The sequence below is a fragment of the Mobula birostris genome, chromosome 1 (assembly GCF_030028105.1).
Source record: "Mobula birostris isolate sMobBir1 chromosome 1, sMobBir1.hap1, whole genome shotgun sequence".
Classification (NCBI taxonomy): Eukaryota; Metazoa; Chordata; class Chondrichthyes; order Myliobatiformes; family Myliobatidae; genus Mobula; species Mobula birostris.
The window spans coordinates 204210327-204227233 of NC_092370.1; the positions used below are offsets into that span (position 1 = coordinate 204210327).

At 42.0% G+C, this 16907-nt stretch overlaps 1 protein-coding gene across 2 annotated transcripts in view; it reads right to left on the reverse strand.

The window, feature by feature from the left end:
- Nucleotides 1-1838: 1838 nt before the first annotated feature.
- Nucleotides 1839-16907, reverse strand: part of LOC140211780 (uncharacterized) — a 61345-nt gene continuing 46276 nt past the window's right edge. For both annotated transcript variants that reach the window (XM_072282033.1, XM_072281956.1), the window contains 2 exons: nucleotides 12774-12896; nucleotides 1839-3378 (listed from right to left, as the gene is read on the reverse strand). In XM_072282033.1, the coding sequence (XP_072138134.1) occupies nucleotides 3241-3378; nucleotides 12774-12896 (261 nt within the window). In that variant the 3' untranslated portion in view covers nucleotides 1839-3240. The remainder of the gene's footprint in view (nucleotides 3379-12773; nucleotides 12897-16907) is intronic.

Consider the following 16907-nt stretch of genomic DNA (forward strand, 5'->3'; position numbering starts at 1 on the left):
TTCCCACCTCATCTTCCCCCAATACCCCAACACTCTCCCCTCCTCTGATGCCACCAACTCTCCTCCCCCCATGTTCTCAGCTTTAATTCCTGCTGTGTCTTCTCCATTCCCTCTGACTTTCCCCTCTGAGGTGGAATGTTCTGTCCCCAGTAAGAGCCTTACCTTTGTCCTCATTTGTCCACAGCGCAGCAAGTTTTACAATCAGCACGACACCAAGTTCTTCTTACACCCTGTGCAAGTACTGCCCTCCACTCTCTCTGCATCAATCTCAACCTCACCATCAAGTCCGCAGAAGACAAAGGAGGTGCTATTCTAGTGTGGTGGACTGACCTCTAACATGCCACAAAAAATGGAATTTCCCAGTCGCCAACCATTTTAATTCCTGTCCCCATTCCTGTTCTGAAATGTTGGTCCACAACTTCCTCTTCAGCCACGATGAGGTCACTCTCAGGTGGAGGAGCAGCATCTCATTCCATCCAGGTAGCCTCCAACCTGATGCATGAACATCAATTCCTCCTTCTGGTAAGATTCTTTCCCTCCCCCTTCCCTCTTCTATTTTCCATCATCTTCCCCATGGTGCCCCTCCTCCTACAGTCCATTCACCTCTCCTATCAGATCTCTTCTTCTCCAGCCCAGTCCCTAACAGCTCATACCCCTCCCCCACCTGGCTTCACCTATCACCTTCTAGCTAGTCTTCCTCCCCTCCGCTCTGACATCTTCCCTCCTTCTTTCCAGTCCTGATGAAGGGTCCTGGCCTGAAACGCTGACTGCTTATTCATTTCCATAGATGCCTCGCCTGCTGAGTTCTTCCATTTTGTGTGTGGTGCTCTGGATGTCCAGCATCCGCAGAAGCTTCTGCAGTTATTAATTTCCTATTTACCAGTATGTGGGTATATGCAGAAAAAAAGTACTTTTGAAATGACAACATTCAAGAAGAGAAAATCCAGCTATCACCCCATGGCATTACCATCACTGAATCACCCACTAAAATCTGGTGGGTTTGAAGGGGTGAGTTACCATTGACATAAAATTGAACTGGAATACATTACACACAATTGGCTCCATAAGCAGGTCAGAGACTTGGAGTCCTGCAGCTAGTTCCTCAAAGCCTGTCCAACATCTACAAAGCTTAAGTCGGGAGTGTGATGGAATAGCTCCTATTTGCCTGGATGAGTGCAGCTTCATTGACACTCATGAGCAGCTAGCACATAGACACCTCATCCAGAACCATTTGCTCACTCTATCAACACACAATAGCAGCAGTTGGTCCCATCTGCAGCAAATCACCAACACTCCTTGGACCTCACCTTCAAAACGCTAGGACCAGGACGGCAAAAGCATGTGAATGCCACAATTTGGAAGCTGCCCTGCAGGCAACAACCCATCTTGACTTAGAAGTGTATCACTGTTCCTTCGCTGTTGCAGAGTGAAATTCTTGGAACTCATTGTGGGAATACCACACCTCAAGGACTACAACAGCTCACCCACTATCTCCTCCAGGGCAACTAGGGATGGGCAATAAAAAGCAGGCTCAAACTGTAAAACCCAAGTCTCTTGAATGAATCTTAAAAACAAAGTAACAAATAATCTGCTGGAAGAACTCAGCAGATCGAGTAGCATCTCCGCAGAGTGGAGGAGATGGGAGATGAAGAAATTGCCAATGCCTCTCCTATTCTCCCTAGCAGATGCTGCTCGATCAGCTGAGTTCTTCCAGCACATTATTTGTTGCTCCAGATTTCAGCGTCTGCTGTCTTGTGTCTCCGTGCCAAAGTAAAAACCTCCGACAGTCATAAATTGTGCTAGAAATACGAAAAAATACAATTACAGAAAAGACCTGATATTATACAAAAATAATTAAGATTTTATTAAATTTCTAGGATAGAAACTTAATAAGTTGATAATTAAAATGTGTGGATAGCAAGTATTAGACCATAAGACACAGGAGCAGAATTAGGCCATTCAGCCCATCAATTTCTGAATACAGCTAAAGTTTTTAAGTGAAGATGAAATTTAAATCAATGTAGCTAGAACCAAAAATATTCCATCATCACTTATATTAAAAATAAAACAGAAATAAGTATTGTAACAAATATAGCAAGAGATGCCAACCAAAAATCGTGGCATCCAACAATGCACATTCAATAAAGCCTACCAGACATATTCCTGCTGTACAATGACATCACATTATATTTACAAACTGTTTGTATAAAGTAACATCACTATTTGAAGCCTTTATATTTTGAGCATTTACAAATATATAACATGATAAAAGAATAAACTTCCACTTGAGTCTATTAAGGATGGTATTATACCACATGGTAACTCCACAACAATCATACCAACTTCTAACAACTCCCAATTCCTGCACCCTATAGTTGTCAGAAGGAACCACGTAATTCACAGTCTTGTGCCTGGTGTTCTCCTGAGTAATATTGCTAGTTTTGTATTGATGCAGAATAACTATAAATCTCCACATTAAAACTGTCATAGTAGTCATACATAAACTTAAGCCCCAAAACATAAGGGGATATAGTAGTTATGCCATTAGATTAGGAATTCCAAAGATCAATTTGGAACACAGCAAACTCACATTCAAATCCCACCGATGACTGTTAAATCCAGTGGTTGAAAACCTGGAATTCAGCACAACTTTAACTGGCCAATCAGCTGCTGAATATGGGAAAATCTGACTAGCTTACAAATAGTCTTCAGGGAATGATGTTTGGTCAGTGGCAAGCAGAAGAATTTATATCAGATTGTTTTTGTAGAGGCACTTTAAACAGGTGCATTATACGCACAGAGACACAAGCATAGACACACACACGCGCACACTCTTAATGAACTCAAGAATTATTAGAAGGCGGGGTGGCTGTGGTGAGGGTTGAAGGTTGCATGGTATTGCCCAAATGCCCTTAGCAGAGGCCTGGTAGATCAGTCAGCCATAAAATCAATGTTTGCATCTTTCAGCAAAGCAGGGAATGGGAAAAAACAGGACGACCGTGTTTGTGTAATCCAAATTCTGAGAATGACAGTGCTTTAAAAAGATTAAATATAATTATCAACAATCTGTTAAATATTTGCTTTAAAACATGTGCTATAACTAAATTCCAAAAGTTACTTTGAAATATTTAATTAAAATATGAAGCTTTATATGAAAAAGTGACAAATGTAGGTAAACATTTGAAATGAAACTGAACAACTAGAAAAAAAAATCTAAGCACACTTGATTTAAATATTTTATCACATAAACCATGAATGTCTTTTGATCTTTGGGATTTTTAAAGCTCGATTTCCATTCATCTGCATCCACTGCACAAACGCAGTCTCCAACCGATGACCGAAACCATGGCTGACTCTTTGGGGTGGCATTACAGAGATCTGTAATCAAACAGAATAAAAACTGGTGGGATTTTTAGATGAAGGGATTACAAAGTACATTACTGAAGCATTGGTTTTAACAAAATACTGAATTACAAATTTGATCAGATATGGCAATTCATGTGTGAAACAGGTTGAATTTCCCAAGTGAACACTTATTACCTCTTTCTAAATTAAAAATCACTAATTCACATCCTCGTGAAGGGACGTTTCCTTCTTAATGGGTAAGATTTCATCTTAATAAGGATTTATAGCCTGTGGAAAGCATTTATTATATCAATTGTCAAGAAATAAACTAAAAGAAATCTGCCATTTTTAATCTTACCAGAATGCAGAACCTGATCCATTAAAAATCAATAAGTACAGGTTGCTAAACAGTCCATAAAGCAGTGAAGCAACTTGTATACTCAAAATAGCAAGCTGAATAAGGTAGGTGGGAACAGACATCAGATTCTTTCCGTGTTAGGAATCCCCTTCTGATGAAAGATTCCCAATCTGAAACATTATCTGCTCTCCTGCTGCAGAGGCTGTCAGACTTATTGAATTATTTCCAGCATTTTGTTTCTTTTTCAGATTCTAGATTGCCTAGTGTTTCACTACTTGACTCTTTATTTTCTCTTCGTCTCATAGTACCAGCTACCATGTAAGCAATTACTCGCTGGACCTTACTAAAATTACACAGGAATTTCTACTTAGCATTTTAAAACAAACATAGGCTCAAGGAGAGCTGTTATCCTGCTGTTAAAAGACTACTGAACAGACCTCCTTCATAAGATAGATTTTTGACCTCACAATCTGCCTTGTACCTTGCACCTCAGGGTGTACTCCCATCGCACTTTCTCTGTAACACTATATTCTCCTTTCTGTATTGCACTTCGATGTACTTGTGTGACAAAGTTACCTGTTCGAGTGGCATGCAAAACAAAGTCTTTCTCTGTAGCTGAGTGCATGTGACAACAATAAGCCAGACTCTCACCTCTTGTCAGTACTGGATTGGGCAACATGTTAAGTCTCTTTGTGACCAAATATGCAACAAAGCTTGCATTAGGAATTGGATTTATGACACCATTGCTGCCGTAGACTCAGCCAAAAATTAGTTATAAACAAGAGATTCTGGCGATCGAAAGTAACACACACAAAATACTACAGGAACTCAGCAGGTCAGGCAGCATCTATGGAAATGATTAAACAGTCAACATTTTGGGCTGAGACCCTTAATCAGGCCAGGAAAGGAAGTGGAAAGAAGCCAGATTAAGAGGGTGAGGAGAGAGGAAGGAATACAAACCCAGAGGTGATAGATGAAGCCAGGTGGGTGGGGGTGAAATATGCAGCTCGGAGGTGATAGGCAGAAAAGGTAAAAGGCTGGAGATGAAGGAATCTGACAGGAGAGGAGAGTGGATCATAGGAGAAAGGGAAGAAGGAGGGGCACCAGGATGAGGAACTAGGCAGGTGAGGAGAAAGGAAGAGGTAAGAGGGAAGCCAGAGTAGGGAATTGAAGAAGAAGGAAGAGTGAGAGGGAAAATCATCAGAAGTTAGAGAAATCAAAGATAGAGATGTGTGAGTTTATTGAAACATATTTGCATGAAAGGGCAAATATTGAACTGTTTCCACTAATGGAAAATCTCAAGTGAGCAGACATACTTACTGGATTTGAAATGAATGGAAACCTTAGGTGTGTAGGAGCAATTTTATTTTGCAGGTGATGCAGAAAGAGGTGACATAAGATAGGAATAAGTAGAATCTTTGCGGATAGAGGATCGGGGAGCTTTTAAAAATTGCAGAAGGAAACTAAGAAGGTCATTCGGAAGGAAAAGATGAATTATGGTGATTAATATCAAAGAAGACACTAAAAGCTTTTTTAAGTATATAGAGGGTAAAAGGGTCGAGGGTAGATATAGGACCAATACAAAATGACGCTGGAGATATTGTAATGAGAGATGCAGAGACGGTAGAGGAAGTGAATGCGTATTTTGCATCAGTCTTCACAGTGGAAGATGTCTGCGGTATACTAGACATTCAAGAGTGTCAGGGAAGTGAGGTTTGTGTAGTGAAAATTACGACTGAGAAGGTGCTTGGGAAGCTTAATGGTCTGAGGGTGGATAAGTCTCCTGGACCTGATGGAATGCACCCCCGGGTTCTGAAGGAAGTAGCTGGAGAGATTGCGAAGGCATTAACAATGATCTTTCAAGAATCGATAGATTCTGGCATTGTACAGGATGACCGGAAAATTGCAGATGTTACTCCGCTATTCAAGAAGGGTGGGAAGCAGCAGAAAGGAAACTGTAGACCTGTTGGCCTGACATCAGAGGTTGGGAGGTTGTTGGAATCGATTGTTAGGGATGAGATTACAGAGTACCTGGAGGCACATGACAAGATAGGCCAAAGCCAGCATGGTTTCCTGAAAGGAAAATCCTACCTGACAAACCTATTGCAATTCTTTGAGGAAATTACAAGCAGGGTAGACAAAGGAGATGTAGTAGACATGGTGTACTTGGATTTTCAGAAGGCCTTTGACAAGGTGCCACACATGAGGCTGCTTAGCAAGGTAAGAGCCCATGGAATTACAGGGAAGTTACTAGCATGGGTGGAGCATTGGCTGGTCGGCAGAAAACAGAAAGTAGCTGTCAGTTGCCAGTGGAGTTCCACAGGGGTCGGTGTTGGGACCGTTACTTTTTACAACGTATGTCAATGATTTGGACTATGGGATTAATGGATTTGTGGCTAAATTTGCTGATGATACAAAGATAGGTGGAAGAAACAGACAGCCTGCAGAGAGACTAAGATAGCTCAGGGGAATGGGCAAAGAAGTGGCAAATGAAATACAATGCTGGAAAGTGTATGGTCATGCACTTTGGTGGAAGAAATAAACAGGCAGACTATTATTTAGATGAGGAGAGAATTCAAAATGCAGAGATGTAAAAGAGACTTGGGAGTCCTTGTGCAGTATACCCTGAAGGTTAACCTGCAGGTTGAGTCAGTTGTGAAGAAGGCGAATACAATGTTGGCATTCATTTCTAGAGGTATAGAATATAACAGCCAGGATGTGATGTTGAGGCTCTATAAGGCACTCGTGAAACCACACTTGGAGTATTGTGTGCAGTTTTGGGCTCCTTATTTTAGAAAGGATATACTGACTTTGGAGAGGGTTCAGAGAAGATTCACAAGAATGATTGCAGGAATGAAAGGGTTATCGTTTGAGGAACGTCTGGCAGCTCTTGGGCTGTATTCCCTTTAGTTCAGGAGAATGATGGGGGGGGGGACTTCATAGAAATATTCTGAATGTTAAAAGGCCTGAACAGATTAGATATGGCAATATTATTTCCCATGGTAGGGGACTCTAGGACAAGAGGGCACGACTTCAGAATTGAAGGACGTTCATTTAGAACAGAGTTGCAGAGAAATTACTTTAGTCAGAGGGTGGAAAATCTGTGGAATTTGTTGCCACAAGTGGCTGTGTGGTGTATTTAAGGCAGAGATAGATAGGTTCTTGATTAGCCAGGGCATCAAAGGGTATGGGGCGAAGGCAGGGGAGTGGGGATGACTGGAAGAATTGGATCAGCCCATGATTGAATGGCGGAGCAGACTCGATGGGCTGAATGGCCCACTTCTGCTCCTATATCTTATGGTCTTATGGGTAGAGTTAAGGAACTGCAAGGGTAAAAATTAGACTCTGATGAGAGTTATATACAGGCCTCTGAATAGTAACCAGGATGTGGGGTAGAAATTACAATAGAAGATAGAAAAGACATGTTAAAAAAAAGGGCAGCGTTATGATAGTCATGGAGGGATTTTAATATGCAAAATTCTGGGAAAATCAAGCTGGTCCAGTATCCCAAGTGAGGAGATTCGTGGAATCCCAATGAGGTGGCTTTTTAGAGCAGTATGTGGTTGAGCCCACTAGGGAGAAGGCAATTTTAGATTGGGTATTGTGCAATGAGCCGAATTTGATTGGGAAGTTTAAGGTAAGGAAACTCCTAGGAGATGGTGATCATATAATGTTAGAATTCATGCTGCAGTTTGAGAGGAAGAACTAAAATCAGATTAACAGTATTACAGTGAAGTAAAGGGAATTACAGAGGCATGTGAGAGGAGCTGGCCAAAGCTGATGGGAAGGGGACACTAGCAGGGATGATGGCAGAACAGCAATAGCTGGAATTTCTGGGAGCAATTCTGAAGGTGCAAGATAGATAGATCCTAAAGAAGTGAAAGTATTCCATAGGGAGGATGATAAGAAAAGTTAAAGACAGCATTAAAACTAAAAAGAGGCTATCTAATATAGCAAAAATTAGTGGGAAGCTTGAGGAGTGGGAAGCTTTTAAAAACCAACAGAAGAGGCAACTAAGAAGACATAACGAGAGAAAAGATAACGTATGAAGGTAAACTAACCAACAATATAACAGAGGATATCAAAAGATTTTCAGACATATAAAGACTATATATAAAGGGACCATTGGAAAATGATGTTGGAGAAGTAGTAATGGGGACGAAGAAATAATGGGCGAACATTAAGTATTTTGCATCAGTCTTCACCGTGGAAGACACCAGCACTATGCCAGAAATCCTAGAGTGTCAGGGAGCAGAAGTGAGTATTTGCTATTACCAAGGAAGAAGTGCTTTAGAAGCTGAAAAGGTCTGAATGAGGTAGCTTAAGACATTGTGGAAGGATTAGTAATGATCTTTCTAAAATCACTAGATTCTGGAATTTTTCCAGAGGAATGAAAAATTGCAAATGTCACCCCACTCTTTAAGAAGGGAGAGAGGACGAAGAAAAGAAATTATATGCTAATTAGCCTGACTTCAATGGTTGGCAAGATGTTGGCGTGCATTATTAAGGATGTGGTTTGGGGTACTTGGAGGCGCATGATAAAATAGGCCAAAGTCAGCATTAAGGGGTAATCTTGCCTGACAAATCTGTTGGAATTCTTTGAGGATACAGGCATGATAGACAAAGGAGAGTAGGTGGATGATGTTGTTCACTTGGATTTTTAGAAGCCTTTCACAAGGTGCTGCAAATGAGGCTGCTAAACTAATGCCCATGGTATCACAGGAAAGATACTAGTATGGCTAGAAGATTGGCTAACTGGCAGGAGAGAGAGAGTCTGATTAAAGGGGGCCTATTCTGATTGGCAGCCGGTGACAAGTGGTGTTCCACAGGGGTTGGTATTGTGACTGTTGTTCACGTTATATGTTAATGATTTGGATGATAGAGTTGATGGCTTTGTGGCCCCCAGGTTCTACAAAGACAAGTGGAGGGCAGATAGAGTTGAGGAAGCGGGAAGTCTGCAGAAGGACAGACAGATTAGGAGAATGTGCAAAGAAGTGGCAGATAGAACACAGTGTACGGAAGTGTATAGCCTTGCACTTTGGTAGGAAGAATAAAGGCATGGACTGTTTTCTAAATGGGGAGAAAATTCAAAATTCAAAGATGCAAAGGGACTTGCATGCCCTTGTTCAGTATTCCCTCAAGGTTAACTTGCAGGTTGGCAAGTAATGGTAAGGAAGGCAAATGCAATGTTAGCATTCATTTTGAAAAGACTAGAATGGCACAGCAGACTCGATGGGCCAAATGGCCTAATACTGTTCCTGTGTGTTATGGTTTATTGGTCTAATTTCCAGATCAAAGTGTACACCAATTGCCCCACTCTCAGTCCTATCACTCCAATTCCCATCCCCCTGTCAATTAGATTGAACTCTTCCCAACATCTCTAGTTGTGAATGCTGCTGGTGAAGTGAACAGCTAGCTGGAAAAGGTGGCTCCAAAAACATGCCATCCTCAACAATCATTTGAGAGCTAAAGAAAAGGCTGAAGCAAATTCACCCAGAAATAGGGAACAGCTAACCCTTGTAGGTTTCCTCCTGAGATCCCCACCATCTGAAAAGGCAATCTCCAATCAACTCAGTTCAGTTCATGTCATACCAGCAAACGGCAAACAGCACTGGATATAGTATAAGGCACGAGCCTATACAGCATCCTAGAGATAGCAGTGGAGACCTGTACTCCACTACTATCAGTGTCTACAGCCAAGCTGTTTCAGTACACTTACACTGGCAATCTACCTGATAATATGGAAAAATGGCCAGCGTGTCCTTTCACACATTACAGCACAAACCCAGTCAGCCTAATTACCATCCCACCAGTCTGCTCTCAAAGTCTGTTTTCGACAGTGATATCAAGTGGCACATATTCATAATTTGGTTTCTCCAGATCCCCTCAGCTGCAGACCTCATTACAGCCATGGTGCAGGCATGAATCAACGAGCCAAATTCTGGAGTCAAGGTGGGGATGAATACCACTAACATTAAGACATCAAGGGGCTGAGCTTGGCATCAAAGGGATAACAGTTTTGTTGTTGGAACCATCTCTCTCAGGAATCTTCAACTGTATCAATTGTAACAAGAGAGAATTGGACCATCTTCCCTTGATTTTCGATGATTTTACCATCAGAGTTCACCCTCACCCCCATCGACTGGATCAGTGTGATGAGTAAGTCAGGGGCTGTGTAACGCACAGCACGACTTGCTCCCTGACACCAGAAGGCTGTCCACCATCCACAAGACACAACATCAAGGAGAAAGATTGAATATCCTTCAGCTGTCTGGGTGAGTGCATCACCAGCAGCTCAGCACGATGCAGGATAGCACAATGCTGTAGTGAGCAGAGGTACAGCAACCTCAGTTCAATGCTGTCCTTTGGTGCCGTCTGTGTAGACTTCGCACGTTTTCCATGCTCCATCCTCGTCCCAAAGATCTGCAGGTCAATCGGCCAGCGCAGATTGCACAGTGTAAGTATGTGGTAGGAATGATGGGAATGTGGGAGAAGTGGCTACATGGGAATTCAGGAGAAATGTCCACCGTATTAAGCCCCTCAGTATTAACTTCCATCAATACCAGAGCACACTGGCTGCAACGAGTGCTGTTCCTTAAAGCGTACCACTCTTACTTGCTCAGGCTGTTCCGAAAGCACCTTCCAAACACAAGACGGGCGAGGGCAGAGCTGCAGGTGCATCATAACACTGCCAGCCATAGGGTGCTCACCACTCGTCCTCATCAAGGGCCAGCAGTAGTAAAGGTGAGCAGTTTCAAATTCCTGGGCGTCAGCATCTCAGTGGATCTATCCGGGGCCCAAGATATTGTTGTGATCATGAAGGCGGCACGGCAACTGCTATGTTTCATAGGGGTTTGAGGAGATAAGGTATATCACAGAAGTCTCTAGCAAAATTCTACAGATGTACCATGCATTACCGTCTGTATGAAAATACCAACGCACAGAGTCAGAAAAGGCCGCAGAGGGTCGTACACTCAGGCTAGCACCATCACGGGCACTGGCCTCCCATCATCAAAGGCATCTTCAAAGAGATGCCGCAAGAAGGTTCTACCCAGATACGCTCTGTTCTTATTTATATCATCAGGGAGGTGGTGCTGGAGCCTGAAGATGTTCACTCAAAGTTTTTAGGAACAGTTTCTTCCTCTCTACCTAGATTTCCGAATGGCCTGTGAACCCATAAACTATTTGCTCTCGTTTTGCACTATTTATTCTTATCGTAACTTAGGGCAATATTTTTTAATGTATTAGAGTCATCGTAGACTGCAGCACAGGAACAGGCACCACCCCACTTAGCCCATGCTGCACTGTTTTTCTGCCTAATCCCATTGACCCACACTTGGGCAACAGACCACCGTGCACCACCCATCTGCGTACTTATCCAAATTTCTCTTCAACGTTGAAATCAAGTCCATACCCGCCACTTCCACTGGCAGTACTGCACAGCTACGGTAAAACAACAAATTCCACGATGTAAGCATGTCAGTGCTGTCAAACCCGATTCTGAGGTCTTGGGTTGGAGATGGATCACCGCTGCTGGTTCTGATCCCTGCCCAACAGCATTACGGGAGTACCTTCACACAGGGAGCCTCACCAACATCATTTAAGGAGAATTAGGGATGGGCAATAAGTGCTGGTCTTTCCTGTGGTGCCCAAATTCCAGAATAATAAAAACTGGATGGTTCATATATCCCAAGTTAAAATTTTCAGTCAAATTAATTAACAGCCGAGCAGAAATTGTGCAATCTGTCTCAGATTCCTTAATGGCTATATCAAAACAAAAGTAAATAGTCAGCATTACATTTCAAAGTGTGTAATAACTTCCAAAAGGTACAAGCCCTCACCTAACATGTTAAAAGTGCAACGTTATCAGAAGTCAGAGTACATGCCTCAGCCTAATGATGTCACTGCAGGCAACTGCAGCCACAGTTAGAGTTGTGGTCCTCATGAGAGTGCATCGCTGGCGGACCAAAATAACGCAAGTATTGAAATGCTCCATTCATCAACTTTCCAAGATCACTGAAAAATAGTCTACCAGATATTTCCTGAAACAAGTAACTTCCAGCAAATTTTTCAGTGACTATTCACAAACAAGTTTTAAATTGGGCAGGTTGTCCTTCCACTACTTGTGAGATACTATTGGTATGAAGATCACCTGACATAATTACACTAGCTAAGTGGTGGAGAGACAGTTAGATGTTCCTGCATCTAAACTGTCTGAATTGTGCAAGAAACCATATCTGACTTTAGCTCACAAACCTTAGCGGGCAGTTAAATTGACCTTCCCGAAACCTCATTCACAGACATCGTCATGTTTCCATCTATTGAAGCTTTGTACTGCATTCACCAAGCAATGTAGCACTAGCCTATCCAAACCCTTATCAGCGACCCTCCTCACACCTGCTTCTCCTTTCAAGTATTCAACTTGTTTTCTAAAAGAACAAGTGGTGCAGCATATCCTTTTGCACCGTTCACCCTCAAATTTTTCACTAAAATGCCATCCTTTCTTTATCTATAGAATTGAGCTCCTACTATTTTAACCTCTCTGCTTTCCTTGCCTCATCCAACTGCTGACTCCATTGTGCACATGTATATAGTTCGGGGGTGGGGGGGGGGAACGTCGACTCAGACCATGAGAGGCCTGCGTCGGGCATTTTCATGCCTTACAAGGTGCAGATTGGAAGTCTGTGTGGGGCGCCACTCCTCGCACAGACACCAGAGCAATGTGTGGTTAAGTGCCTTGCTCAAGGACACAAACATGCTGCCACAGCTGAGGCTCGAACTAGCGACAGTCAGATCACTAGATGAACGCCTTAACCATTTGGCCACATGCCCAACACAGTTCAAGGGCTAGTATATCAGTTCTAGGACGCTTTGCAGAAACACACTACTACTCATGTAGTTAAAAAGTTGGGTGTGTCACACCCATTTTCCTGTACAAATCACCATCCACATCCACCAATCTCATTCCAATCCCACTTCCCTCTGCAGTTATACACTTGCCCCCATGCACTTCCTAGTGTCAAACAATTACTCTCTCAAATCTAGCTATCAGGCCAAGATTTTCATGTACCCTGGTCTGGATGAGGGCCTTTGTGCCGTTGTGAGGTAAGGCTGCAACTCCTGCAAATACTTCAGTCTTCTCCAGGTCTGAATAAGAAGGCATGGCATCCTTTAGATCAGCTTGTCCATTATCCTATGAGGTATACACAAGGAAAAAATGTAAATTATCTGAATAAAAGTAATTAATATTCAAACTCAGTGTGAATGGCAGACTGTCAAATCATATTTACAACCAGAAATTACATAAAATATTATACAATCCCTACAAGAAATATTTTCTACAATCTATTTCGGAGAAATTAATAAATTATAACATTATTTTAGTCACATTGCAATTAATAAAGTGGAATGCATTTTTGACAGTAATTTTCAATTACATTGAGTGAGAGAAAAGTCAGTTTGACAAATTAAGGTCAATCCCTGAAGCATTTGAAAACTGAAGTACTACTGGCAATATGAATTTTTCTTCAAACAACACCAAAAGATTCTATCAAAATAAATACAAATTGCTGGGAGAATAAAATCATGGTTTAATAAAAAACAAGGTCAGTTAATCAATCATGCTTTGATATCACCCTAGGAATGTCCAGAGGCTGAGAAAATATTGGATCACCAGGACTCTTGGTAAGAACGTGGTCAAAGAGCCAGAGAACACATTGTTCTAGATTCCGTCATCTGCAGCCTCCTGCATCTCAACTGAGAAATTTCTACTCGAATACATCCAGTTCTTTCCTTCTCTGGATGCTTTGCCAATCACTTCAATCCATTTTCCCCTTGCTGCTGAGATTTCTGCCACAGTGCACAAATATCCTTCCTCACTCTCATCAAACCTTTCATTAATTTTGTACACTTTTGGTTAATTTTGGTTAATTTTTCATTAACCCTCTGCTTAGGGGAGGACAGGTCAGGTGTCAATTTTCTTTGTACATCAGGAACCCCACATCCCCGAACCTATTCCAGCAAGTCTCCAGTCCCTCTAGGCACCACACCGTAGAAGGAGAAACATTCATGCAGCTTAGATCTAACCAATATTTTATGTATGCTTAGATTAAGTTGTCTGGTTTTAGTTAATGAAGCGTAAATGCAAGGACCCCAGGTGCTTTCTAAATAAACAGCCAATATCAATTTGTCTGCCACTTTCAAAAATTTTGTACATAGATTCAAGTGTTTTTGCTTTGCATGCATTTATAGCCATACTGCTTACATTTACTCTTAATTTTCCTTTTATTAAGTACTCAAAATATTGGCATTATCTAACTGTTTCAAATGCAATCTTCTTCAAGTTTCAATACAAAGTTCTTGTGACTATTTTCACAATAAAAAGCCAGATCTCTTCTGAAACATAATCAAAGCATATACAATTTGACTTGTGCTGTGAAGTCTCAGCCACACTACCCAAATCTCTTACTAACTCTTCCTTCAGTTAGTCTGGACGAAGAGTCTCGGCCTGAAACGTCGACTGTACCTCTTCCTAGAGATGCTGCCTGGCCTGCTGCGTTCACCAGCAACTTTGATGTGTGTTGCTTGAATTCCCAGCATCTGCAGAATTCCTGTTGTTCACACTACCCCGAATCGGGTTATCATTACAACCCTTACAAAAATCTAAGAAAACACTTATAAACGAAAGGCTGTCAGCATAGTTATAACACTTGACCAATACAAAAGGGAATTTAATGATGGACTCATTTGTTTTTCAGGTACCACTAGAGAGGCCAGCATTTATTGCCCATCCCTTGGTGGCCTCGGCAAGGTGATGCTGACCTACCTTACTGAAATGTTGCAATCCTTTTGATGTAGGTACTCTGAGAAGGAGTTCCTGTAGATTCACTATACTCTGTGACACTGATGAAAGGGTCAATCAGCATTGTAAAAGAGCCCACCGCTGACTGTGTTCCCATGTGGTGGGATTATGGGCGTGGCATTTGCTCAAGACTGGCCAAGTAGCAAGAGGCAAAATAGTCAGGTAAAGTTTATCGGGTCGTATTTTACGATCAGCAGGAAACAAATAGTATCAGCCATTCAACAGGCTTCCATTTGCCAAAGAGATTTCCATGGGGTGTCTGACAGTGGGTCACTTCCTATGATATGATGCCCCCTGTTGGTCATCTAAAAGAACAAAGTAACTACATCTGCTCAACTACTTAAATTCAAGAATTATAATTATCAGCATACTGTATTGTCTGACTGAGAAGTGTCATAGTTTTTAAGTGACTGCCAGATGAGATCTTGAGCCATCAATAGTGAATGAGTGTGATTGCATCAAGGGGAAATACAGCTTTGTACTAAAGTCCAGCGGGGAATGCAGATTAGGGGATGGTCTTGTTTTCCAAAAAGCTGTTTGCCACAGCACATTGTGATTGCAAAGACTTCCAGAGATTGCATGTCCAGGAGGTGTTTGGGGAGAGAAGCAGATTGTTCAGGTGGCTGAGAAATGGATCCACAGTAATACAGAGACCAGCAGATCCTAGAGCTTCTCAGCTCATTGCCCTCTCCTGCAGCAAATGCAGAAGAATCTAACTTGGCAGAGTGAGGCCCCCAAGTTACAGCTGACCACTGAGAAGCAAACGTAAAGGGAAGAAGGCTGTCAAATTACAAAGTCCCTGATTCCGCTTCAGAAAAGAAGTATCTAGGATATGCTTGGAGCAACATAGAGAAGGTGGTGAAGGTGGTGTATCGTTCACTTGCCTTCATTAGTCAGGGCGATGAGTACAAGAGCTGGGCTGTCATGTTGGTGGGACAGCACTTGGAATACCACATGCATTTCTGGGTGCAGAAAAATTTTACAAGGATGGTGCTGGGATTGTTGTAAGGAGACACTGAATAAGCTGGGACTGTTTTCTCTGAAGTGAAGGAGACCTTATAGAGCTTTATAAAATCTTCAGGGCATAGAAAAGATGAATGTTCATACCTTTTCCCCTGGTAGTCTAAAACTAGTGGGGGCAAAGGTTCAAGACAGAAAACGAGAGATTTAAAAGGATCCCGAGAGTCAAGTTTTTCCGTGTGGTATGCGCAATGATCTACCAGAGGAAGTTGTAGATGTGGCAATACTTACAGTGCCTAAAAGACATTTGGACAAGTGCATGGATTGGAAAGTTTTAGAGGGATATAGGCCAAATGAAGACAAATAGGACTAGGTCAGATAGGCTCCTTGGTCGGCATGGATGAGTTAGGCCAAAGGTCATGTTTCCCATTGCATAACGCTATGAATCTAAGCTTAAGACAGTCAAATAACCATTGGTCATTTGCAACTAGGACTTTCACCAAAATATTAGAAGACACCTATGATAGGCAAATCAAAGTAACTTGAAATAGCTGCATTTCAGCATTGTGAACATAAAATATTTTATTACTTTATTCATTCCCTCTAGCGGTCAATAAACCATTGGGATTACTTGTAGATGCACACTATCACATCTTGATTAACTCTTGACATCACAATTTACTTCATTTTGATCTTCTACTTCAGTGTCTACCTGCACTGCACTTTCTCTGTGGCTGTACTCTTTATTCTGCATTCTGTTACCGTCTTACCTTGTACTACCTCAATGCACTGTGTACTGATTTGATCCGCGTGAAGTATGCAAGGTAAGCTCTTCACTGTACATGTGATAACAATAAACCAATGCCAATTCAGAGGACAAAGCTGCAGTTTTACTGTTGAACTGCGCCACCTTGTGGAAATATCTATATTACAGCACACAGTATTCATGAGCAACACACACGCTCACACACACAATTCTGGAGGAACTCTGCAGGTCAGACAGCAGCAAAGGAAATGAGTAAACAGTTGACATTTCAGACTTAGACCCTTCTTCAGAACTGGAAAGAAAGGGGGAAGATGCCAGGATAAAAAGTGGAGGGAGGGAAAAGAGGATGAGCTAGAAAATGACAGGTGAAGCCAGGTGGTTGAGAAAGGTTAAGGACTGGAGGAAAGAAGGAATCTGATAGGAGAGGAGATTGGACAAGAACTTTTAACTTACATCATTATTCACTTTCACAATCACCTTCCACCAAAACTAACACAAGGATTATTATTAATTCTACTGTCCTCCAGCTGGCCTTCCATTCTTCAAACTTCAGGTCTCCTACTCTCTCAAACTCGCTCTACTTTAAAGCTCAGTTCAAAAGCCACCTCTGAGAGAAG